The sequence below is a fragment of the Sturnira hondurensis genome, unplaced genomic scaffold, assembly GCF_014824575.4.
Source record: "Sturnira hondurensis isolate 20B ecotype Veracruz unplaced genomic scaffold, ASM1482457v3 Scaffold0018399, whole genome shotgun sequence".
NCBI classification, from domain to species: Eukaryota; Metazoa; Chordata; class Mammalia; order Chiroptera; family Phyllostomidae; genus Sturnira; species Sturnira hondurensis.
Window position 1 is genome coordinate 1,723,744 of NW_028091030.1, and position 26,651 is coordinate 1,750,394.

The following is a 26,651-nucleotide window of genomic DNA, read 5'->3' on the forward strand; positions in this document are numbered from 1 at the left end:
TCCCTCTCCTTCCCCGCTGGTCGACCAGCTGTTACAGCACTTGGCCAGGGGCTTGGTGGAATGAGGCCCTGGAAGGGAGGGAGCAGCATCACCTCAGACCTTCCCGCTCCTTCCAACGCTGCCACGCCAGCCCTGACTCCAGGGGGATGGCTGCTGTCCCACGCAGAGGGATGGAGAGGCACCAGGCTCCTCCTGTGCTGGCCCAAGTGAGACCCCAGGGCCCCTGGGAGGCATTCAGCTGGGGGTGAAACGAATCTGTCTGTCCTCCTCTAGAGTCGTTGTGAACTCACCCCCTCAGGGACAGATGTGCCTGTCCGTAGGGTCAGCTTGTATATGTCTTATTCCTGCCTTGGGAAGCAGCTTATAACCTGATCACAAGAGAGCTGAGACCGGTGTGTGCAGGGGCCGGGCCTCTCCATGTGGCCAGCCATCTCCGTGATGGTCCCTGTATGTCATCAGACTCTCCTGGGGAGAGTGTCTGTGTCTGTCCATAGACCTGCCTTGAGGGGCCAGCACCCTCTGGGCTTATCTGTTCTGGTGCCATCCTTTGTCCCCCTCCTCCAGCTTGTTCGTATCGCACACCCCTCCTCCCCCCAGTGACTTAAAATTGCAGATTCCGGCAAGGCCACAAGGTGGCCCCAGGCAACTCAGAAATGGCCTCATGGAGGCTGGAGCTGAGCGGCATCGTTGTCCCTTCGGCAAGTGTCCCTCTGTCCCCTTTGCATCTGCTCTGTGTGGTCTCCTTAACAACCCTTCTGGGTGGGCCAGTGGTTCGGGAGGTAAAACAAGGAGGGATTATCTTTGCTTTGCAGAAGCCAAGTCCCAGAGTTGAAGGGAGTGATCAGGCTGACATGCCATCACTAACACTGGGGTCTCCCAGTCCCCTGACCGGGGCTCTCTCCCAGTAGACTGTTGCCACTCCTGTGAAAGGAAGGAGACCGGCCACTGCTCATACTCATGCGTCTCCCTGGGGGTTTCTGGCCTGCACCCCTCAGGGATTTGGGCAGCAGGCATTTCTCCATGGGTGGGCGGGCAGTGGGCATGTGCCAAGCTAGACTGAGTGGTGACAGGGGAGGGGTATGGCAGCATAATGTGTGTGTGTGGGGGGGGGGGGGGTGGATCCAAGCCCAGGGCTGCCCCCTTTCTCCCTGTTGTAATCAGTTGCCCTTCTTTGCTTCTATTCCCCAAGATGATGAAGACGAGGAGGCACCTGGGCCCTCAAGACAGGCGATGCGGGTATCCCTGCAGCAGTCACTGGAAGAAGAGGCCTGCCTGGCCAGGCCCACCCTGCTCCGCTCCTCCTCCTCCTCAGACCAATCTGAGACAGTGGGCCCTAAGCCAGAGACCCTGCCCCGGCCCTCAGCCCAGGCCCAGGACTCCTGCAGGCCGCCCCGGCTGCCCCTGGGCCCACCCGGCACAGGCCTCGACTGGCAGCTCCTCCACACCCACGTGCAGCAAACCGAGATGTTCCAGCAGCTCTGCCAGGACCTGGTAACGGTGCACAGGGACATGGCCAGCAGCATGCATGCCATCAGCCAGACTGTGGCCGAGCTGACCCGCCGCGTGGGTCAGATGTGCCAGACGCTGACCGAGATCCGGGATGGGGTTCAGGAGTCTCAGCGGGGGCCAGATGGGGCAGCCCCCACAGGCCCCACACGCCAGGCTGAGGCTCCCCCACCGGAGCCCCCAGCACCAGCCCCTTCACGGACTACCAGGTCTCGGAAGAGAAAGCACAACTTCTAACCTGGCCAGTCTGCACTAAGAAGAGAGATGGAGGAGGGCTGTCTGGCCTTGAGACAAGGGCCGGTCTCATACCCAGGTCTGATGACCCTTCTAGGATTTTGGGGGGACTGACATCTCTGCGCCGAGTGCAGTTCGGCTGCCCTGGGCTGCAACAGAGCATGTATTCAGCTCTACTGTCTCATCTTTGGCGGATGCTCAAGATGCAGGAGTAGCTCCCTGCTTGATGCTTCCTTGGCCCGGAGGGTAACCTCCTGCTGGTCTCGCCTCATGGCAGCAGGCCTCGCAGGGAAGGGGGAAGCAAGCGTGGGGAGCACCTGAACGGAACCCTGCTTTCTGCCCCCAGGGCTGCTGCATCAGTCTCCCAGGTCCTGATTCTGCTGCTTTGGAAGGGGCCAGCCCTGCGGATGCGTGGGTGGAGCCCAGCCCCTCCAGGAGGAGTCTGTCCTCACCTCCCCCAGGGGTCTGACCCCAGCAGGTGGCACCCCTGCCTTGGCCTTCTGCTTGCCCTCCTGTGTGCGTGTGCTCAGCGGCTGTGCTTGCCCTTTGTGGAGAGGGGATGGCGTCGGAGGGAGAAGACTGCCTGGCGTTCTTAGGAAGAGCACCGGGCACTTTCCCCTGCACTTGCAGGTGCGCGATCTCGTTGGGTTCTCAGGACACCTGAGAGGCAGCCAAGTCGGGTATTAGTATCCTCGTGAGTGCCATCATCATCACCATCTGCATTTCACAGATGACAAATGACACAGCAGTTAGTGTTGGGGCCAGGACTGGAGGCCAGGTCTGTGGATTTTTCCAGCTCCTCTGTTGGAGGCCAGATTTGGAGTTGGGAGGGGTGCTGTTCCTTGCCCACCCCTGCCTTAGCTCTCCTGGGTGTGAGTGGGAGGCAGCAGCAGCATTTAGGAGGTGAGCCCACCCACCCTACCCTGGCAAGAAGGCCAGTGGCTCTGGGGAGGCTGGGCCCAAGTCTTGGGATCCAGAAGGAAACCCCTTTTCTGGCTTTTAAAAGAACCCAAAGCCCAGAAGAGCTCCTGTTCATTCCAGGTTCCAGCATGCCTCGCCTCTGCTTGCTTGGGCTGCGTACGCATTAGCTACAATTATCTGTAGCTTCGTGTTTCCTTTTGGAGTGTGGGGGGAAAGTGCCGGGTTCTTAGAGTTAGGGAGGGACGTGACAGGTGGCAGATGCAAGCTTAGCTCTGACACCGGTGCAGCTCAGCTCTGTGTCCTCTTTGCTCCCTGGCCTCAGACCGACCCTGGCAGAAACTCATGCCCCAGCCCTTCACCTCCTCATGCCCACTCCCTAGCGCCCTCGTGGGGCTGGGAAGACTGCTGTGCCCAGTGCCTGCCCAGCCATTCCTGGAGCGCTGCTTCTAAACCCAGACCGAGCTTTGTCCCTTGTAGGGACAGTGGAGGGCAACCGCGTTGTCCCCATGGCCTTGGCTCCATCTCCCTCATCTGTGGTTCTTTGGGGGTTTCTGCTCCCCCAGACTGAACACTCCCCTGTCCAACAGCCTGATGGCTTCATTATTGCCTGGCATTGCCCTGCCCTCGATGCTGGAATCAAAGATTGCCTTCCCAACTATTTTTGTTAAGATGGCAATAAAAAGAAATTGATCTCACACTTGGAACACACCCAGTCTCCAGGATCTTTCTTTGGTGTGTATTCTCTTTCTTGGCTTCCTGTGAAAAGCTCAAGGCCCCCAGAGCAGGGGTTAGATGACCAAGGGAGAACATGCTGGTGAGCCTGGATCGAGTGCCCCTGGCATTTCCCGGATCCATTGCTCTCAGATGCCCTGTATTCACAACCATGAAAGACCCTTGGAGGAAAGGAAAGAACCTGAAGGGCCAGAGGAGACAAAGCATCCATCTGGGAAACCATTCAGCTGTACTTAATGCACATCAAAATGAGATGTTGCTAAATTGTACTGCTTGAGCCCCAAGAGTAAGTTAGTAGTCCTGGAAAAAAGTCACCATTTCTGGTAGGAGACTACCCAGAAGGGTCAGGTGCTGCCCGTTTGCCAAACACCCCAGACACCACCCTGAGGCCTGAGCTTTTTGGCTACCTCCCCGCTGTCGAAGCATCTCTATCACAGGCAAGGCCCTGCCCAGCTAGAGCTGAGGCTTCTCGAAGAAGCTGAGTGTTCCCCCGCCTCCTCTGCCCAGGGGGTCTCCTGAGCAGACATGGGGCTTCCTTGCAGGTGCATTGCCTTGGCTTAGTGCCAGTCACATGGGGAGATTCTCTCCAGCAGGAAATCCCCAGGTCCTAAGGATACGTCCCCAAGGATACGTCCCCTTTCTGGAAGGTTCCATTGGAGTCTAGGTCATCCTTTGCTGTTCTTGGCCAAAAAGCATGGCCATGAAATCAAGATAATACAATTTCCAGAAGATGCAAAGATGGTGTGAGACCAGGCCTGGGGTCTTTCTCACCAAAGTCAAGGTGCTAAGCAGTGACCAACTGTCCTGTCCCTCTGGTCCTGAGGAGGGAAGGGGGCAAGTTGGAAGCAAAGGGGACAGAGAGATGAAAAGACTGGCCACCTTTGGATGGAACAGATTTTAGTTTCTTTTTCTGGGCTTCAGTGGGGATTGTGGGGCTAACACGTTAAAACAGGAAGGGGAAATGGGGCCAGTGGGTGGGAATGAATGGGCAGCCAGTTTCAGCTTGAGGTAGGAAAGGCTGCCCTACGAGTCCGAGGCCTCCAGTTACACCAGGGACCGGCGGGGGGACATTTTGTTAGAAGCTGAGTGGCCACCTGGTGGGTGGATGCATGATCCAAAGGCCCTCCCAGTCCAGAGACGGAAGTGCATGTGGGACCACAGAACCCACCCTCTCCTTGGTCAGTCTTTTCCCATTTCTGCTTCCACGAACAGCATAGCTTCCTGGCCATCAGAGACAGCCACCGAGTGTTGGAGCCTGTCCCTTCCAGCACAATGGATGCCCCATGGCTTATTTTCTCTCTTAGGTTAGGACTGGCAGTCATTTCCTGACCCAGCTAGAAAATGTGATACAGTCAACAAGTCATAGTAGGTGACGTCTGAGAAGTGTGGTCTTAGGGTCTTGTCCTATCCCCAGAGTCCACGAGGAGGTCGGAATAAAAACAGTCCATTCTCATCCTGAAAGGTTCAATCCAGAACATATCCCCCCCACTACCCCTACCCCCTTGATAGCTTCTGAACTCCCCAACTCTGTGGCTTTGATTTGAAATCGTATCAGATGCACTGTCAGTAATGGCACTGACATTGGCAGAGCAGCCTGTGTTTGGCATTCCCCACACCCCTCCCGACATGCTCTGTGCCTTCTCTCCAACAGGGGAGGGACCTCTTCCAGGGAGGGCTCTGGCTCACCTTCGGCCATGGGATGGGACAGGCATGGGTCTTCATCAAGGGATTCTGTGTGGGGACAGAGGGTTCTGGGAGTGGATCAGCCACTGGGCGATACTGTGAAACACCTAAAAGGGTGAGACCTCGCTGAGGTATGGTAATGGTGTTGAGACGCAGCTGACTCCATCTCGGACATCATGTAGCCAAATCATCTTCTCAGGGGAGTGGGTTGTTCTGATTCAGCAAGAGTGGTCATGTGCCTCATATTTCAAATGCCAACTTTCAACACAACCAAAGATGGCCAGATGCAGAACAAATTCTGATCTTCTTTGAAGCTACTTTGTGGTCGATACAAAGATTTGCGGTTCTCTTCCTAAATATTGATTCTCGTTGGGTAGGAAAACACCACGAGGGGGCGAGGGAAATTGACTTGAATCGTTCTAAACGTTCTGCCTTTAGAAGTAGCTCTTTAGAATAAATCTTTGATAGTTACATGATCTTTATCTCTTTTTCTCTGGAAGTTGAGTGCCACGGAAGAATAATTCCAGAGCTTGATGGCTATTTAGAAACTGGGAAAAAAAGAGAGGAAGAAGAAGACCGTTTTCTTGCAAGTGATTCCCGTGAAGAAAAAGAGGAATGGGTGGTTTGCCTCCTCACCTGGGAGAAGGAAATTTGGATCTACCTGGGTTCTGCTCTGTGCTAACCACAAGGCTGATTAATTCTGGGTGTCAAATCCAAGATTCGTTAAATTGGGGACGAGAAAATATTTTGCACACTCAGAAGACATCTCAGGTGTGGAGAAAAGGCAGACTCCAGCAATTGGAGAGCTGAGATTAGGAAGTATTCATCTGGAAAGTGTTCTCTGGGCCAGGGGTCCTCTTTTCTTTTCCATGAATTCTTTGTTAATAACAATGTGAGTGGGAGTCCCAGAGGTCACAGTGTTGTCTTCACAGTTCAGGGGGGCCCACGGTCCTGTCGGATGTGGGCGCGAATACAGATGTGTTAAGGCTCAGATCCCGGATAAAAGCAAGACCCAGCGCCATGGATGTTGCATGCCCTGCCCCCTCCTGGGGGAGCTCCCAAGTGGCTTCTCTCAGACTGCTGACACAGCCAAAGCCAGTGTCCTCTCCCCCGTCCACTTGGTCGTGCTGTATCCTGTTGCTGTAGTGGATTGGTCCCTGGGTTGGGCGGTTGCCCTCGCCACGGCGTCCTGCGAGGCTGAGCAGAGCAGAGTGCACAGGGGACTGTCCAGATGAGGAAGGGCAGGGGGTACTCGAAGGGGGCTGCGCCTGGGGCACTGGGAGTGTGATCCCAATGCCGTTGGCCACCGCGAAGGCCACCACTGCCCATCCACACTGGAATTGGCATCCGTGCACTTTGTTTCTTTGGGGGAGGGGAGCAGGAGTAACATTAACAATCGCTTACTCAGGAAAACATGGCAGGTACAGAAACTTATAAAGAAGTGGATCTACCTGTAATGGATAATCACTGTTAAAACTTTGTATGTTCCCTTCAGGCAGTGTACTGAGGCTTGTTTTTAAAGCGTGATGGGAGCGTAGAATAAATAGCTTTCAGACCTATCGTTCTCTGTGCCTTATATCAGGACCATGTTTCCACGTCATGAAGGATCCTTTGAAAACACTTTTCTCTAGATAAGTAACATTTTGTTATAGGAATACACTGTGGTTTGTTAAATTTTTTTCTCTAGTATTAGACATTCAAACGTTTTTGGTTTTGCACTATCATAGATGATATTTAAGCAGTTAGTGGTATGCAGAGTTTGCATATTTGGCCCACATGTTATTATTCTTTTTAAAAAATTTTCCACAGTTGTGACAAAATCCACATAACATCAAATTGACCATTTTAACCATTTTAAGCATACGGGCCTCTGGCATTAAACACATTCTCATCGCCGCACCACCGTCACCACCATCCTTCTCCAGAACTGTTTCATCTTCCCCATCTGAAACTTCTTACGCGTTAAACATGAAGCCCCCTTACCGGCTCCCCCACCCCCATTCCCTGGCTCCTGGCAACCACCATTTCCCTTTCTGTCCCGATGAATCTGACTCTCCGTTGTAAGCACTTCATGTGAATGTGTCCATACAGTGTTTCTCGGATGGTGACCAGCTCATTGCACTCACTGTGTGTCACCAAGGTTCACCCACGTAGCACGTGTCAGAATTTCCTTCCTTTTTATGGTGAATGTTCACTGTGTCTCTACCACACTTCGTTGAGTTTTCCCGCTGAAGGACACTTGGGTTGCTTCCGCCTTGTGACTGTTGTGAACACTGTAGTCACAGAGGGACATGTGCTGCCCTAGTCCCTGTGGCCGACCGGCTCCCAGTGGTAGTACCAGTTTACTCCCCGCTGTTGGCATGGAGACTCTTCCTCACACCTCAGTCAACACAGATGCTACCACTTAAAAAAGACCTGTGCCAATGAGACAATGCGCTGCTTTGCATTTCTTTATTGATGCGGAATATTTTTCACGTGTTCATTATCTGTTTGGATGTTTTCTGTGAATTGTTGTCTTCCCAACCGCTCCAAAGGTAATTCTTTGGACCTTGCTCATTGGACAGACTTCGGTTTCTTCCCTGGCATTTGAGACTAATCATCATAAGAAAAAAAGTTATTTTTTGACTACAAAGTTCCTAGACACTGGTATAGCCCAGAACCCTAAAACCCCAAATGATGTCCTCTCGCCCTTTTCATCTGTACCCTTCCGCCCCCTCTGCAGATGTGGTGCTATCTCACCTTGGGGAGGTGAGTGAGGTGACAGGTGGACTGTGAGGGTTGGCATTTCAGGGTGGAGGGGTGAGGGCCACAGACTCTGAGGCTGTGACGGGACTTTGAAGGTTATCCGGACACTGCGAGAGGGCGCTTCAGGTGCCCACATAGGAGCCGTGAGCTCTCGTGGGGAAAACGTTGAGCTCAAAGCCCCATCTCCATCTTTTTGGCTGTGTAACCACAGGCAGGTCACTTAGCCTCTCTGAGCCTCAGTTTCCTTATCTTAAAATAGCTTAGATTAACCAGCAGTTGCCAACTTTTCCTTGTCATTTTCTTCCGTCCCCCATGGACCCCCTATTTTTAAGGATTTGAATCGTTAGCATATATTTGTTGGTCTCTTGGGCACCCTTGTCACATGGGTTACTTTTGCTAGGTTTTGTGGGATACTGAAAACATTCAAGACCCACCCTCACCACTATTGGAGGTCCCTGTGGTTAAAATGTAGTGGAAAGTAGATGATCCGTCAGTTTTCTGATCACCTTTCTATCTGGTGTTGAATCTTATACTTAGCAGAACCTGGGGGGCAGGCAGGGACCGTGTCATTTCCAGTCTCAGAAAACAGAGATTCTAAAAAGTTCAGAGACTTGCTCAAGGTCACACAAAATAGTGATGCTGAGACGGCAGACCAACTCTACCTGGTGGTCCTTTCCTCGGTGGGGCAGCTGCCTTGTCAACTTTTGCAAAAGCCACACGCCGGCGGACTTTTAACCCCTGTCACAGGCCCCACACTGTGCCCAGTACCAGCAGGCATCCATCAAGCAGTGACCCGTGCATTCTCCCCTGTCCCCCTTGCCCCGCTCCAGGTACGTGGTCATCTCCCGGGAGGAGAGGGAGCAGAACCTGCTGGCCTTCCAGCACAGCGAGCACATCTACTTCCGGGCGTGCCGGGACGTCCGGCCCGGGGAGCGGCTGCGGGTCTGGTACAGCGAGGACTACATGAAGCGCCTGCACAGCATGTCCCAGGAGACCATCCATCGCAACCTGGCCAGAGGTGAGTGCCCACCCTTCAAGTGAGGGCCATGCCTGCCGCCACTGAGCCCCAAGGGAAGCCAGGCATGCTTCTCTAGAAGCGTCCTAAGAAAAGAGATGGGAAATACAGTACACCACCCATGGGGAGACCCAGAGGGCAAATAGATGGTCCAGGTCTGAGCAGCAGCTCTGGACAGGGCCTTGGGTACCACTTATCCTTCATGAGAAACCATCTCAGAAACCCTATTACATATAAATGTGTTATTATACATGTCAGAGTATCAGGGAGAGAGGCAAGACCCCAAAACCACGTCCATAAATTCAATAAAGATGGATCCTATTTCCCCCTCAAATTGACAGAAAGATATTATAAATGGCCTGGCCACTGCTGCAGTACTTGGTAACGTTTACTAGGGACTTAATATGCACGAAGCTGGTGTTCCGTGGTGGCCCACGAGGTCATGGCAGCAGCAGCCCTTGCCCTGTACCTGTGCTGAGAGAACTGGCTGATAACACGCATGTAGAATGGCGTCTGCCTTGACCATTGTAAGTCCTCCATCGTGGACTGTTGGTACCAGTGACTCATGCGGACGGTTATCCCCATCTTGCAAAGGTAGACAGCTGAGCATCAGATAAATACGGTGACTCACCCAGGGTCGTGTGGGGAGGCAGCACAGAGCTGGGTTTCTAACTCACAACCGAGTCCAGGGTCCGAGCTCTCACCTGTAATGTTCTATGGTCTCCCGGACAAAACTGGGTTTTTTCCTGCTTCCTCCTGGTTTCTTCCTGCAAGTCCCAATGCTGTGTTGTGAAAGGACAGTATCTATTTAGGACAAGAAGGTTTGAGGGAGGTGACCTTTGGTGCGGATGATGGCCAGGTGGGTGAGATGTCCATCCAGGCTCCATTTAAATAAGTCATTTGAAAATGGCTTAAAACACTCCAAGTCCCAGGCCTTTGTCTCTCTACTCCACCCTCAACCTGGCCAGGGCACACTGGTGAGTGCAGGTCTTTGGCCCCTGCCTTTCCATGGGACCTGCCTTACACTAAAACCATACAGCCGAGGACCCAGAGTCCAGTTGGTCCCAGGAAGCAAGGCTATCCCTGTGCCCCATTCATCATAAAAGAGAGTGGAGAAGGTGAGAAGGGGTGGAGTGGCTCACCGAAATTAAGCTATCTTCCAAAACAAACCCAACAAAGCAGATTGTGGACAGCGGCTGCCTGACTTGGTAAAAGGTATCTGGTGATTGCATGGGCGGTGAGAGGAGACCCGATAGACACACTCATCTCTTGTCCTCTTTGGATCCTGGGGCTGGGCACTTGCTGACCTCACCTGGGAAGGCCTGTTCCTACGATGAGATTGCCATGGTTTCCATTTGACATCTGGAGATGCCTCGTGCAAAAGCATCTGACACATAGTGGGTGCTCAATCTTTGTTGACCGGATAAAAGAAGAGATGAATGAAGACAGTCAAGAAGTTTCCAAAAGAATCATACCACCAGAAGAAAAAAAAAAGCAGGAGAAGTTGTATCTGAGGACACAGGTTCCATCCTTTGGCCGTAATCTTCTTGAATTCTTCTGGATTTGTCATGTCCTTTCCCCCTAGAGTCCTCTTCAAAGCACCTCAAGCTGCATCATCCTCAGAGAGCCCTGGGACCCAAGGGAGATGCTCAGAGAAGGGAGGGAGCTCTCAGGCATGATCCAAGGTAGCGCGGCAGACAGACTTGACATGAAATACACCCAGACACCTGAAGGTACAGGAGGAGGGAGTGTTTATCTCTGGCCAGGCTGAGGACTAGGAAACAGGAAGAAAAGGGGAAGCCACCGTGGGGCAGGGCTAGCACAGAGGGTGGGCTTGGTTCTAAAGTCCTCAGGAGCAGTCTGGAGCTCAGTGGGTTTTACACACAGTGTCTTGGTAGCCTGTAGCTTTGGCAGATGCTGGAAATGGGTAGTGGTATCTTAGACCTGCATTCTGGTCCTGCTCAGGAAGGGGGATCCCCTGCGCTCAATCACTTAAGGTCTCACATGGAAGGAGGCTTCTTTGTAATTGGAGGCTGGAGCCCTGATAAAGGCCAGGGCATGAATTATTAGTCCTGCTTCCTGAAGAGAGTATAAATTATTTCTTTGTGGTTGTCTTTTAAGAATAGGGTGCCCTAATGCATATATTCAAAGAATTTATGTTATTTGATCTACTTTGAGTCATTGATGTGCTTTGTGGTGCTTTCCCCATGTTTTATGGAGACTTTAGAATCGATTTCCTAATGCTTCAAGGTTTTTTGTTGACCCATAGACTTTTCTAGAAGTCTTGATTCCAGAGAGATGTCCTTGTGGTGATGAGTACTCTTGGCCTCCAGACATCCTCAGGTGCCTGCTGCCTGATTGGACCACAAGAAAGTGAAGGGTGGCCCTTTAGAGATTCTGAATGGGCAAGTGTCATATCTAATCTGTACAAACAGGTTGCATTTTTTAAAAAGCTCTGTTCCTCCCCACCCTCCGTGCCCCTCAGCTGTTAGAGAAATGCAGGCTGCGGGGATTCACCTGGGTTTCAGAAGGCTGCAGGTGGTTATCGTGCCCTAAGTATTCACATGAAGACAGAAAAGGGGCATCCCCTTGCTTTTGTGCTGTTACCTGTAGGAAATCTGGCGTCCCACGTGGGCCAGGGCACAGCACTCCATGCCGGCTGTGGGAAGCCAAGGCTCGGTCACAGCATGGACCTCCTGGTTTGCACATGGAGATCCCTTGGTCTTCCCTCAGTAGCCAAGGGTGGCAAATGCAGCTAACAGAGGCCTAATTACAACATGTGAATAGGTTAAGTCCTTGTTCAGGTCACATCTCCTAGGGTCCGCCCCTGACCTAGGATGCCTCTGAGATTTCCTAAGTCCACAGGCTGCTGTCAGGACCTTCTGAGGGTTCCCCTTTAGCATCTGTGCCCCTGGGGACGCTCACACTTCTTTAGCAATTTATGAAACTGTGTCAGCCATTTTAAAGAATCCGGCTAAAATAATTTTTTGTTGGGGAGCTCACCAAGATATTTTAAATCACTTACATGATAGAAAGAAATAGAAAAGGAGACATTCGTTGCATGGTCGGGTGAAGAAACAGCTGCATTTTGAGCATGCTTTGGGTTCGTGTGGTCACATTGTTCTTTATCTCGCAGGAGGCGGCCATCTTGGAGCCCCAGCCGCCAAAGCTGTCCCTGTCTTGCATGTCCCCCCCGCCTTAGTCGTCACACTTTCTCACATACTCCTAGTTTCTCGATTACCGGGACAATTAGAAAGGAGAGCTACTAGCGGACTGTGCCCTAAGTGGGCTGTGTGAGGGAGGAGGAAGGATGGGACTCGGTATTTCATGTGAACCTTTTACCAAGTCGAAGCAGCCATCTAATTGCTAGGACTGGCCCAGCAGCCTGGAGGGGCAGGGCATCCATCTGCACTTAGTTCTCAGGAATGTCATCACCCGCCCATGTGACCAAGTAAGAGGTCATCTTTCAGGGTGACGGGATGGCAGGAACCTTAGACAGAACTTCCAACTACCCTCCCCCACAACATTCTCTCAACTAATAAAGGTAGAACTTGTATATATAAGGCTCCATGGAAACAGTCTCTTTAAAAAGAGTCCCTCCTGTTTTTTTGGCGTCCTGGGACCCCATGATCTACGGAGTGATACGCCTCTCCCTTCCTGTCTCACGTGCCCCGTGAGGCTGACCCAGAGGGATGTGTCAAGCGACTTCCTACATGGAGGCCTGCTTTGTTTTCTCCTGTGTCTCCACCTGGGGCTGTTCCCCACGTCCTCACACCCTGGTTTTCCTTCCTAGGAGAGAAGCGGTTACAGAGGGAGAAGGCTGAGCAGGCTCTGGATGGCCCAGAGGACCCGAGGGGTCCCATCCATCTCCCCGTGTTGAGACAGGGCAAAAGTCCCTACAAGCGCGGCTTTGACGAGGGGGACGTGCACCCCCAGACCAAGAAGAAGAAAATTGATCTCATTTTCAAGGACGTGTTGGAGGCCTCACTGGAATCGGCGAAGGCGGAAGCCCACCAGCTGGCACTGAGCACTTCTCTGGTCATCAGGAAGGTCCCCAAATACCAGGGTGAAGCCTACGGTCGGTGCGCAATGACCATGTCTCATGGCGTGCAGAATATCAGCCGGACCCAGGGGGAAGGGGACTGGAAGACCCCCCAGGGGGCTGCTTCTACGGAGCCAGGCCCTTTGGAGGATGAGGAAGAGGAGCCTTCGTCATTTAAGGCCGACAGTCCCGCCGAGGCCTCCCTTGCGTCTGACCTTCACGAGCTTCCCACCACCTCCTTTTGCCCCAATTGTATTCGCCTAAAGAAGAAGGTTCGAGAACTCCAGGCAGAACTGGACATGCTTAAGTCTGGGAAGCTTCCTGAGCCCCCCGTATTGCCAGCACAGGTACTGGAGCTCCCAGAGTTCTCAGACCCTGCAGGTAAGTTGGTGTGGATGAGATGTTGTCAGACAGAAGAGCACACGGCGGGCCGTGTGACAGTGGCCTAGCGCTCTCTACTGGAGCCACCTTTGGGGAAACCCGAGGCTTGTGACACAGGTGAGCTCTGGCCACAGCCCGCACCCTCAGGTGCCCGCCTGTGACCTTTGCAGCTCCGGTGGGTGCTTCCTGTCTTCCCCTGTATTCTCCTCATCAATAAAGGACGTTCCGCTGCAGAAGGGGTGTGTGCCGTGTTCTTGACCTGTTGCCTTTCTCTGGTGGTCCTAGTGGTGTCTGAGCCCCAAGCCCAACTTCTAAAGCCAGTCTTTCTGCCCAGTCCCAAGCAGGCTGTCCTGTCAGGGGGAGCTCCTGGCATTCCCCAACTCAGTCCAGGTACTCAGCCTCATTCTTCTCTTCCCGACCTGCTGATCCGCCGCAGGGTCCCATCTCCCTGTCTGGGGTCTGAGAAGGACCTGGATCCCCGGCATTCATCTGCATGCTTCTGACTGTTTCTGTGGCTGCCTGGACGTCTTAGAGCTGGGTGACAACGAGGAAGACTTTTCAGTACACATCTGCAGCTGACTTAGAGTATTTACGTAGCACTTTCAATTTTAACCACGTCCGTCCCTCAGCTCAGAATGAGGTGTTTCAGATCGTCAAAGCATGCATCTGAATCACACTGCATCCTGACCCTGAAATAACCGGGGGCCATGCCAAAGCTGCCTCCGTGTGAGGGTAGCATGCCACCCCCGACCACGTTGGTGGTGGGACAGTCGAGTCCCGTGCCCTCGCTCTCTTCCTTGGGGATGTTCCAGGTGTTTCTTCCTCCCCTGGTTGTGCCGGTCAGTTGATCCTGAACAGAGAAGTTCTTTGAGCGCCCACTAGGTGGAGGGCAAGGACGTGAAGCCTGGAGCCTGGTGGCCACCATGGATAATCCACAGAGAGGGAAATCACAAAGACAACGAGAGTGCTTATAATTAAATTCTAGGCTGGGATTCGATTGTTGTGGGAGTTGGCTTATGTTTCACATGGTTCGGCACCTACCCTCCGGGCAGTGTTTCCTGTTCGCTTTAGAAAAGTCTATGTTTCTTTCCCATTTGTCTTCCAGCCTCAGAGAGCATGGTTTCTGGCCCCGCCATCATGGAGGACGATGACCAGGAGGTTGATTCAGCAGACGAATCTGTGTCCAACGATATGATGACTGCCACCGATGAGCCCTCCAAGATGTCATCTGCCACAGGGCGCCGAATCCGGCGCTTTAAGCAGGAGTGGCTGAAGAAGTTCTGGTTCCTGCGGTACTCTCCAACCCTCAACGAGATGTGGTGCCACGTCTGCCGCCAGTATACCGTGCAGTCCTCGCGCACCTCGGCCTTCATCATTGGCTCCAAGCAGTTCAAGATCCACACCATCAAACTGCACAGCCAGAGCAACCTGCACAAGAAGTGCCTGCAGCTGTACAAGCTCCGCATGCACCCTGAGAAGACGGAGGAGATGTGTCGCAACATGACCCTGCTCTTCAACACCGCCTACCACCTGGCCCTCGAGGGCAGGCCCTACCTGGACTTCCGGCCCCTGGCTGAGCTCCTGAGGAAGTGCGAGCTGAAGGTGGTGGACCAGTACATGAACGAGGGAGACTGCCAGATCCTCATTCATCACATCGCCCGGGCACTGCGGGAAGACCTGGTGGAGCGCATCCGCCAGTCGCCTTGCCTCAGCATCATCCTGGATGGGCAGAGCGATGACCTGCTGGCCGACACGGTGGCTGTCTATGTCCAATACACCAGCAGTGATGGGCCCCCGGCCACAGAGTTCCTGTCCTTGCAGGAACTGGGGTTCTCTAGCACAGAGAGTTATCTCCAGGCACTTGATCGAGCCTTTTCTGCCTTGGGCATCCGGTTGCAGGATGAGAAGCCAACCGTTGGCTTGGGCGTAGACGGGGCCAACATCACAGCCAGCCTGCGTGCCAGCATGTTCATGACGATCCGCAAGACGCTGCCCTGGCTGCTGTGCCTGCCCTTCATGGTGCACCGGCCCCACCTGGAAATCCTGGATGCCATCAGTGGGAAGGAGCTCCCCTGCCTGGAGGAGCTGGAGAACAACCTGAAGCAGCTGCTGAGTTTCTACCGGTACTCGCCGCGACTCATGTGCGAGCTGCGGTCCACGGCCTCCACCCTCTGTGAGGAGACGGAGTTCCTGGGGGACATCCGGGCCGTGAGGTGGATCATCGGTGAGCAGAATGTCCTCAATGCCCTCATCAAGGACTACCTGGAGGTGGTGGCCCACCTCAAGGACGTCAGCAGCCAGACCCAGCGGGCGGACGCCTCGGCCATCGCGCTGGCCTTGCTGCAGTTCCTCATGGACTACCAGTCCATCAAGCTCATCTACTTCCTTCTGGACGTGATTGCTGTGCTCTCACGCCTGGCCTATGTCTTCCAGGGCCAGTACCTCCTGGTGTCCCAGGTGGATGACAAGATCGAGGAGGCCATCCAGGAGATCAGCCGGCTGGCCGATTGCCCGGGGGAATACTTGCAGGAGTTCGAGGAAAATTTCCGAGAGAGCTTCAATGGCATTGCGATGAAGAACCTCAGGGTGGCCGAAGCCAAGTTCCAGTCCATCAGGGAGAAGATCTGCCAGAAGACCCAGGTGATTCTGGCTCAGAGGTTCGATTCCCGCAGCCGGGTCTTCGTGAAGGCCTGCCAGGTGTTCGACCTAGCCGCCTGGCCCAGGAACAGCGAGGAGCTCATGAGCTATGGCAAGGAGGATATGGTCCAGATATTCGATCACCTGGAAGCCATCCCGACCTTTTCCCGGGATGTCTGCAGGGAAGGGCTGGACCCCCGAGGGAGTCTGTTAATGGAGTGGCGAGAACTGAAGGCTGATTACTATACCAAAAATGGCTTCAAAGACCTGATCGGCCACGTTTGCAAATACAAACAGAGGTTCCCACTCTTGAACAAGATCATCCAGGTCCTCAAGGTCCTCCCCACTTCTACCGCCTGCTGCGAGAAAGGCCGAAATGCCCTGCAGCGAGCCCGCAAAAACCACCGCTCCCGCCTGACCCTGCAGCAGCTCAGCGACCTGCTGACAATCGCCGTGAACGGCCCGCCCATTGCCAACTTCGACGCCAAGCGGGCCCTGGACAGCTGGTTTGAGGAGAAGTCCGGCAACAGCTACTCTCTGTCCACCGAGGTCCTCAGCAGGATGTCCGCCCTGGAACAGAAGCCGGTGCTGCCGGCCGTGGACCACGGCTCAGAGTTTTATCCGGACATTTAGGGAGCCTGTGCCACAGAGGTCGCTAAGCTGTTGAATATTTTTTAAATCCATACTCATAAGCTTTGATATATTATATAAATATATATTATATTATATATATATATATAAACCTACACTGAAAATTTTTTTTAAAACTGAGGTGACGCATCTACCAGAAGCTACTGGGAGCTTTCAGAAAGGAATAATGTCAGAAACTGACTCTTATCTACAAAACTTGGCAGCTGCAACATCCGTGGCAACTCATTTTCACTCACAGAAGCATGTGCTGAGGCCACACGTGTTCCCACCTAACGGTCAGCCGACAACATAAGCTAAAATGATGGGTCTCTGCCATCACCTTCACGTAGCTCGTTTTGTTCACGTTTTTGCTCGGGGGGGAGTGGGGGCTTGGGTTGGGGTTTATGTCCTTGCCTTCCCTCCCCTTGTTTGGTCTCTTGTAGGCTGGGGTTTCTCAGCCTCTTCGTTGACGTGCTGGTCCAGCTGAATGCGACCTTTGGTTCTGGAGAGGGTGGGCTGTGTGTCTGGATCGAGTGTTCCGACTTTCTCTCCCCCTGACTTCCGCTTGAATGATTTTTGTTCATTTCTCGATGAGCATTTCTTCACTGTCTTAGACAGGTATGTCAGTCAAACTGTGACTCCCCACCTCTGTCACCACCTCCCGTCCCTGGGTTGTTCATTCCCTCCTTCCAGCCCCCCTGGACCATAAGGATATTACCTGTAATACCGAAGGCACAGTTGCCTGACAACCAAGCTTGAAACCCTGGAGAAGGGAGAGGGGTGAACACTTTGCATTCCTGTTTTTACCCAGTGTGGGGTAAAATAATCGTATTCCATTCAGATCCAGGGCTGTTGGAGGAGGGAAGAGCCAAGAAATCCAGACCTCGAAGGGCATCGATTTATTGGCTAAAAACTAGTAAAATGAAAAATATGAATTCAATTTACATAAATTATTCGTACTCTGTCTTTATAATCTTATAATGTGTTTGGAGGTATGTGCTTTCCTTTAATAATCCAGAAATGCCCTCAGTGGTTCAGTAGCAGGAGATGTCAATGCAAGTTGTGCTCTGGATTATGCAAATGAGAGTCGCTGGAGATTCAGTGCTTTTTCTGCAACAGGCAGATAACCAGCCCTACAGCCAGGCAGGAAGGTAGTGGGGGACTGAGCGACGCTTATGTATGCCTGTGAACGCTTCCGTTTTCGAACAGGGTAGAGATGTCCTAAGAGAAAGGAATAAGCATGGGGTAAAGTAGGACTCTCAAGGCATCAGCCTACACACACACACACACACACGCACACACACACACACACACACACACACACGCAACCGCAATATAAGCTTTAGAAATAGCCACTTGCCTACTCCCTGGGGCAAGTAGTGGTTTAAGCTGGAGGAGTGAGATCAATCCTCTCTCATTCATTTAACTACCAGTATACCTCGCAAGGGAGTTTTTTTAAAAAAAATGTGCATGAGCTGTTAACTCCTGTTCATGTTTCCACACCTGATTGAGTATCTGATATGCAGAGACCCCTCCTCGTGGGTGTGGGTCGTATTTGGGGGAGGGAGGAGGACCTGCATCGTCCGTGGTCAGGGAGCCACCCCATCGGTTGGCAGAGGGTGGGCAACGGATGCTGTGATCTGGCCACAGGCAGGCCCCAGCGTCCCCACCCGGCGTGGCTCCGACACTATAAAACTGTGGTGGCTTCCTTCCTCCTTGGTTCCGTTTGTCTCTGAGGCCTCACTCATGCCACCGTAGAGAACCATTGTGGAAATGTCATCAACACTGAACATGGCACTCCCCCTTCCTATCCTGCCAGTCCCTTCACCCCCCACAGGTCCCTCCCCCCACCCCCATGGTCTTGGTGCTAAGATAACTTTAGAATCATTGCTGCTAGTTGATAGCTTTTCATTATATAAATATATTATATATATTATATATTATTTTTGAAACTTTTTTTGTTTGTTTCAACAGTGATGTAGCATGTTAAAAAAACAAAAAACAAAACCTGGTTTTCTCTGACTGGGTCCCACTGCCAGGCCTCATATGCTGCCTTCTTCAACAGATCAATGCACCCCTGCCTGGTGACATTCAACCCCCAGCCCCTTCCCCAGCCACACACACTTCCCCACCCTCCTCCGAAGGTGAGAGAAGGAAGTAGCAAGGAAAGGCCTAGAGCTCTCTCTGAGGCTTTGGTCTTTCAAGCCTTGCTCCCCAATTTAAACTGAGGTCCCCTCCCTCCGCCCCACTCCCTCCGCCGCCAGGGTCAGTAATGGTGGTCAAGCGGGACGCCGCTGCAAAGCACGAAGTCCCACCCTTCCCGCCCCAGCTTCCTCTCCACCACACAGACTGAGACGGGTTGGAGGCAGAGGTGGCTGGTGAGGTGGGCTCGGCAGCGGGGCGGAAACAGCAGGTTGGGACCCTTTCTTCTAGCCACAGATGCCTTACACCTCCTCTGTCCCAACTGCCACTCCTCCCCACCCACTGCATTCGGGACCCTCTGTGGAGAGGCACCCCCCAAAGCCACTCATTTACAAACTGGGAAGAGAATATGTGGTTGAGCACCCAGCCAGGGCTGCAAACGTGTCCTCTCAAGAGACCACGGTCAAACTTAGCCCAGTTGTTATGCAAGAGGAAAATCCTTGGGTCAATGCCAGTGTCAACCCTGTACCTTCTGAGAGAGCTGGGAGCATGGGCTGTGCTAGCAGCATGTGGCTCCCTGGGGCCGTCTGCTGAGCCAGGGTCCAGAGCAGAAAGGATGAGCTCTCTGGAGGGTCTTGAACTTCGGCAAGTCGCCTCTCCAACTCCGGGTGCCAGGCCATATCAGACAGCCTGAAGGCCACTTTGCCTTGGGACGGGGAGTAATCAGGGGAAAATTGGGGTGACACACCACTCACACAGGGGCTTTTCAAAGCCTGGGTGCTCCCAGGGGCTCAGCACTTTTGCTCTGTGAATGGTGCCTGTGGTTGCCTGTGATCCCTATAGCAGGCATTTCCCATTCTCTGCTTCTTCAGAAGGGCTCCTGAGTTGATGGGACCCTCGGGGTCTAGTCTGGGGAAGCACATGCTTGACTAGCCTAACTTCCCTTTCATGGGCATGGAAGACTGGCTGGGTGGTCCTCGAGTCCCAAATGTGGTGGCTTCACCCTGGGCTCAGGAGTAACAACCATTGGCTTACAATAAACTGTTGGTGTCTCTGGGATTGAGACGTCCTAATTGGGCTGGCTGATTAGTGGCTTTCTTTGGCTTCAGGGAGGTGTGAGAAGTGAGGTCAGGTTCGGGGCCAATAGTCTCTGTAATGAGAACGGCGCGGGCCTCCTCAGTGGAGGAAAGAGACCCATAGCCATCTGCAGAATCTGCAAAACCTGAGGGCACCCCAGTCCTGTCCACAATTCTTGCTGTGTCAGAACCCCTAAGTTTTGGTGGTCTGGTTTAATATGAGTACAGGCATCTGACGGAAACTCCAGGTTTTGGTTTTTTCTTTTTAAATGACAGATGGCACCATTCTGTAGTGCTGGGTGGACCCCTATTTCCTTATCCTTTTGCTGGAGAATGAAAACAGGTTCCAGCCCCAAGATCCTGGATGACTAGGTTCAGTGCTGGGCCCAAAATTCAGGGCAGGGGCAGGTCTTGGCCCCAGCGCCTCCTACGTGTTTCCATGTTGAGTTGTCTTGCCGAGTCCCGCTCCTCTCCTTGACTAGTTTCTGTTGACCCTTCAATTTGGAGGAAGGACCTTGTAACTGTTTAACGTAAGGTCTAAATACTTCCCATGTGCTCGGAAGCAATATCAGGAAAGAAAAAAATGGGGAAAAGCGTGTAGAGCGCTGGAAACAATCGTGGAGAGATTGAAGTGGACTGAAGACTGGGCCTGGCCTGGGATGCAGGGCTGGAATCATTTTACGGTGGCTGTTCACCCGAAACCTTGTGGGGTCCGGGGGATGGCCTGGGGGTTGAAAGAGAAATTCCCTTCTAGGATCCTCACCCTTCATTTTTCCTCCCACCCCCTCTAGGAGCAGGAGTTCTGTATCTAGAGATTGTTGAAGCTTACAGTCTGGGTTGATTTCCAAGCAGAATTCATGGGTTGTTTTTTTTTTTTTGGTCCTAACACCCAGTTTGGGTGGAAAGCTCCCGACTCACTGGACCTCACACCCACTCCCTCCTTCATTTGGCAAGCCCTTCCAGGCCAGCCTGGGACAGTGCAAGCGGGGAGGGCAGGTGAGCTTGGGACAGTTCCATTCCAGGTACCGGCCTCCTGGAGGTTGTGCTGGGTCTTAGGCTCTAGTCTGGTCTTGAGGAGGGAAGATTACATCAAGAGATATGCAGGGCTCTTTTTCTGCTTGGAGGAAGGCCCCTCTCTGCTCTCTGTTCTGGGTGCTTTAGCTGAGTGAGTAGAGCTGTGATATGTTATGAAGCCTTTGAGGCGATCTTTGTGTGTTAGCCAGAGGGAGAAAAAGTGCCCTTGGGGAGGATAATGGTACAGCCCTCCTCTTCCATCTGGCTCTCCCCCAACCCCAATCCCTTCAAGTGGTATTGCCCTGGAAATACCTATGCAATCCAGTCTCCCTAGGAGAGTGCATAGAAGCAGGGGTATGTGCAGTGTATAATACAAATGCTACAGCGTATATATTGTATATATGGACATATGCAGTACGTATACACAGAGTAAGAGATTGAATCACGTCTATATATCTATAAATAATATCCTATATATTTATACATTTCTATGTTTTAAATAGATATAAAAATAGAGTCTATAGAGAGCTGGGAGAGCAAGGGGAAAGCCTGTGTTGTGCGAAGAGGGAGGAGGCAGAGCCTTTGCAGGGGTTGATGAGGGAGCTCAGGAGGCAGGGTTTGCTGGGAACGGGGCCTCCTACCCAGAGGGGTGGAGAGGAGAGGGACTGGGTCCCGGCCCTCTCCGTGCACTTTCTCTCCTTCACTACAGGCTTGGTCTGAGGTTGGAAGGAGATACTCACCCCCTGAGCTCCAGCTCAAACACCCCCTCCACCGTCCCTGCAAGCCTGTGGTTGGTGGTCACTGCTGCTTGGCAGTAGGATGTGATCACCGACCCACAGTGTAGGGACCACTGCACAATTTCCCCCAAATACTCTGCCCCCAGGAATCAGCAGCATTGAAGGCCATAGGAAAGATGCAAATTGGACCAAGAGTGTGGTCCAGGAAAGATGCTGCCAGCCCCCATTGTGTGCTTCTACTGGCCCCTAGAGGCCAAACCTCTGAAGTACAGCGTTCTGTCCTCCCTCATCTTCTCCATCACTGTCTGCCAGGGCACTGGAGAAGTGAAGTGGGCAGCGTGAGCATTGTAACCCTGCGCCCGCTGGCCTTCCAGAGGCTTTCTGGCCAGGGCAGGGGGCATCAGCTAACCAGGAAGGGTGGGAGAGAGATATCCGCACACTCATAAATTCAGTAGCAATTCACATTCAGATGCAGGGTTTTGGCCCAGCCCACTTTGCACAGCTGCTGCTGCTGGCTGTACTCAGGACAATGCTCTTCCCTCTCCTGCATGGAGGCTTATTGACCCCTCACCTCACCGCCACCATAACAGGCAGGTTTAGTTCACATACACTGTTCTGATTCTGTGACTCAAGGCAGAGGCTGAGCCGGATGCCCCATGACGGAGGGCTTGCGCAGCCCTGACGGGATCAGAAGCCCATTTCACTTCCAGGTTTCTCTTTGCTCTTCCCTGGAGGTGGGGGAGGAGGGGCTGTGGGGTTGCAGATGAAGGGAGGCAAGAACAGCAGCTGCATCCTCTGTTCTCCAGACTAGCCTCTGCCTTTTGGCTCTCCCGTCTTCAACTCCCCTCTGCCCCGCTGCCCTGCCCTTCCCCACCATCCTACCAGCGCGGACCTCAGTTTCCAGCAGACCCACCCCATACCTGCAGTCGGGTGGGTCTGTTCTGCCAGTGCCCACTCCCTTCTCTCCAAGTCGGCCTGGGTCTCTGAGCCACAGCTAGCTGCCAACCGGGTCCTGGAACGCCCTCCAGGGCCTGGCTCAAGAGAGGCCAGGCCCGGCCCGAGCCTTCCTCCCGCTGCTGTGGACCAGACCCACGGCCAGGGCATGGGCATCCCAGGGCAGCAATCCCACAATGCACTGTACCTCAGAGAGAGCAGCCACGGGGCATCAAGGGCACCGGGCCCTCCGTCCGAGGACAGCCGGTCACAGCACTGCTCACAGAAAGACGAGGCCAGGCTGCCTGCGGCACCCCTCGGCCTTCACTTTGTCCCTCGGGAAGAGCCAGCAGTCTGATTCAGCCTTTTTCAGCCCCTGTCTCTCTCCTTCTCTCCACCCCCACGTGGCCAAACCATTTCATTTCAATCATAAAGAAAAATGTAGTGGGGGTGGGGTGAAATACCTAGGAGTCTATTATCACATACATATTAATATGTTAATACTTTCTTTCTTAAAAAAGAAAAAAAACCTTGATGTTATTATTTTGCAGACTACGCTTTATAGTACCTGTGTGACGGGACCTAGAACACTGGATACAAATAGAGCTATGTTGGTTTATCATAATATGTACGCGGAAACTTTCCTTTTGTCGTATTATCCTTGTAATGTAAGGAGATTGTTAATAAAAGCATTCAAATTTACTCACCGAGGTTCAGTCCCTGTCTGCTTGCCTCTGCCCCTGGCCTGCTTTCGGGTGGTTCAGAATGGGTCGCATCTCAAGGCCTCCTGAGTCAGCCTGGGAGCCTGTCTGCTGCTCGGCTAGAAAAACTAGGAGAGGCCTTGAGCTGCTTCCTGCTGCTCTCGCTTTTCTGTCATTCAAGTCCACTTCCGGCAGGTAACTTACATGCCTCAGCTACTAGTCAGGCCAGAAGGAGGTGTAACGGAAACCATTAAACTTAGAGCTACCTCCCCCCCCCACCTCCCTCCCTCCCCGACCCCCAGAGCGTTTATCCACAAGAATCTCTAGGAGGAAACGCACAGACCTGTCTCGGAGAAAAGGTTGCTCTAACTCGCCCTCTGCTGACCTCCACGGCTGAGTCTCCACCTACCGGCCAGGTCCCTGGGGAGGGGTCTTTCCCAGTCATTTGCTAATGGTGCTGCTGTGGGGTGGGTGATAAGTGGTATTTTACCCAGGTGGTTTTAGAAAGAAGATGAGCATAAATTTAATGAAGACACAGATAAGTGGGGTTTTTTTCCTCCCAGGTGTGACTTTCCACCCACCCCTGCCCCTTCTGGCTTCCTTTCACTGGCCATCCCTGTCCCTTTCCTTAACCTCTGCCTACTCGGTGCCTGCCATCCCCCTCCTGGGGTCCCGTGCAGCCCCTGGCAGCCCCCACAACTGGTCACTTGGAGGCTTCCTGTTGTTTAAGCCACCCTGTGGTCCCCACAGAATGCTCTGGCTCTCCCCCTTTCCCAGAGGAGGAGTAGGGAAGGAAGGAGCAAAGTCGCATAGCTGTCCTGTCTAACCAGCCCAGGTGAACCAGGGTCGGGCCCACCCCACTGCTGGCCATCCTGATCTGGCCCATATCTGCAGCTGTATCTGGAGCGTGCTCACAATTTCGTCACTGGGAAGCAAAGATAGGAAAGACCCTCCATCTGTGCTTGGGAAGTTGGTTTCCCTGAAGCAGGGCTTGGAGGATATGAGAAGGGGGTGAGGACTAGTCCACGCTCTTCCCTCCCTCTTCTCTCCAGCTGCTGCCTGCTTCCCTGTCTAAGGTTCAAAGAGCCAGTTGCGTTCACGTTGGAGAGAAACTTAGGAGAGGGGCTGGCTGCCTGAAGACTTGCAGGCTGCTGTGTGACTATTTCTAGAGTGGTCCGGGTAGCATTTTGGAGCGACTGCCTTTGCATCTGTTACCTTTCTAAGACAGAGCCTGGGCCCCTGGGTCAGAGCCTGGACTTTAGGATTAGAGCTGTGTCAGATTCACATCCTCCCTCTGCCTCTTACAGGTGCTAAGATCTTGGACCAGTCCCTTCCCTGAGCCCGTGTCTTCAGGGCTACGCACAGAGCAGTGGTTAGTGCACGCTGACTCACTCTCTCGTTACCATCGTTATTGTTAACCTCTTAAATCTGGATGAAGTAGGTGTTAGGAAGTGGTAGGGGTGCCTTCTTTTACCCAGCACCCCTGGGGCTCCCCTGAGTGAGAGGTTGCCTGTGACTTTTTCGTACAGAGCCACTAACACCTATTCCGACAGCTGGCGCGGAAGCCTCTGCCTGAATGGCGGTCACCTTTCCCATCCCAGCCCGGGAAGGGGTCCTCCGGCACCTGCTGCTTCAGTGGCTCATCTCACCTGGCTCTGGAGGGAAAAGGGGCTGCACAGAGATTTCGTGGGTTGGTTTCTGGCTGGAAAGACAGGTCTCTCCTTGCTCGTCCCAGGTTTGTATCCCTGGGTTTCTGAAATAAGATTTCCGCCATCACCCACTTGCCCATGGGAAATTGGGAAGGGAAACCACGCTCCAGGCCGGGCTGCGTTGAGAGGAGACCACACCCGGCAGAGGACGAGCCACCACAGGGCCCTGACTACGCAGTGGCCACCGCTAGACTTGTTTTCATGGTGCTGTCTGGCTTCCAGCCTGCAAGACCCACTTCCTCCCACCTCCTCCCAGGTAGGCTCCTGCCTCCATCTCTGGCTTGGGGAAGCTGCTGATGTTCCCATCAGAAACCATCTGTGCTGGCTCACCTGCAGGAGAGGAAGGAGGGAAGCACAGGGGTAGCTCCACAACACTCACACCCAGAAAATGTCCAACCCTCTAAACCCATCCATCCGAAGCTAGCTCCTGTGGCTCTCTCCTTGCCAGTCACCCACCCTGGGAGGGAGCCAGAGCAGATGCTAGGGATCTGAGCTCCTGCAATGGCTGTGCCTCCAGTTGGCTCTAGAAAAACAGAAACTCTTGTGGAAAATTACCACTGGCTCCAAGAGCAATTAAGAAAATGAGAAGAAACTGACTCAGAGCCTCAGGTGACATTGCATATACATTGTCCGGAGGAGTGGGTGGCCGTCTGCAAGGACTGTCAGAAGATGCCAGGGACTATGACCACCATGGGGCAGGGAGGGCATGGGCACAGGCATGTGTGTTTACCATGAGATCGGAGGCCAGAATATGTGTGAAAAGCACATTGCTGCCAGTCTAGATCACAGAATCACAAAATCTTAAATCTTAAATTTAGATGGGACCTTAGTGATCACTGGGTCCAAATTCATCTTACAGATGTGGAAGCAGAGGCCAGAGGTAAGTGGCCTGTGACACAGCCAATCTGGACTGCAGCTTCTTGGCTCTTGAATGCAGTGCTTAGACTTTGTTTGTGTGCCGGAGCAGAGTTCATTTAAGGCAATTCAGTGGAAAGCCTTGTATAAAGTAATTAATGAACTCTTCTTTCCTCTCCCATTTCTCTTTTATATAAATCCATACTCTAAAATATTAGTTCGGGGCTCTGGTGGGCCATATACATAGTTGCCTATGAAACATAGTTTATGTAATATTTGGCTATGCAGGATAAAATCCACATCTCCTATTTTATTATGAAAATAAATATTCTGAATTTTGCCCTGGCCGGTGTGGCTCAGTAGATTGAGTGTGGGCCTGCGAATCAAAGGGTCGCCCATTCAGTTCCCAGTCAGGGCACACGCCTGGGTTGTGGGCCAGGTCCGCGGTGGGGGCCACATGAGAGGCAACCACATATTGATGTTTCTCTCCCTCTCTTTCTCCCTCCCTTCCCCTTTCTCTAAAGGTAGATAAATGAAATCTTTTTTAAAAAATCCTGAATTTTAAAATCCATCCTCTGCCCCTGTCTTAACACCAGAGACCGTTCCTCCGGACTCCAGGACTGGATGGCCACCCGGAGGCCCTGGTGACAGAACCCCAGGAGTCCCCTTGTTCCTGCCCACCATGTGGAGTGTGGGGTAATGGGGTCACCATTGGCTGTTGCACTGACTCGTCCGGAGTTTTTGTTTGGGGAATATTAGGGAAAGAGAAGTCTCTAGTTTCCAACTGATACTGATTTTTCTTCTCAACGGTGGGGGCGAAGCCCCCGGAGCACTTGCACCCCTCCTGGTATGTGGCCCCCTCGACTCGGTGCACAAGTGAGCCCATCGAGGTGCATGCGCACACAGCGCAGTCTATGGCCCAGCATCCCACTCACTCCTGGGTGCTACCACTGAGAAA

General features: G+C 53.0%; 1 protein-coding gene across 5 annotated transcripts in view; it reads left to right on the plus strand.

Annotated features, from left to right (window-relative positions):
• PRDM11 (PR/SET domain 11) overlaps positions 1-22,948 on the plus strand; it is an 84,430-nt gene extending 61,482 nt beyond the window's left edge. For 3 of the 5 annotated variants that reach the window (XM_037069051.1, XM_037069053.1, XM_037069052.1), the window contains exons 6-8: positions 8,652-8,839; positions 12,630-13,259; positions 14,365-22,948. In XM_037069051.1, coding sequence (XP_036924946.1) covers positions 8,652-8,839; positions 12,630-13,259; positions 14,365-16,529 — 2,983 coding nt within the window. In that variant the 3' untranslated portion in view covers positions 16,530-22,948. Of the gene's footprint in view, positions 1-1,189; positions 3,386-8,651; positions 8,840-12,629; positions 13,260-14,364 lie in introns of those variants that run through there. The other 2 variants (XM_037069054.1, XM_037069056.1) reach the window with 2 other exon arrangements.
• Positions 22,949-26,651: the final 3,703 nt, after the last annotated feature.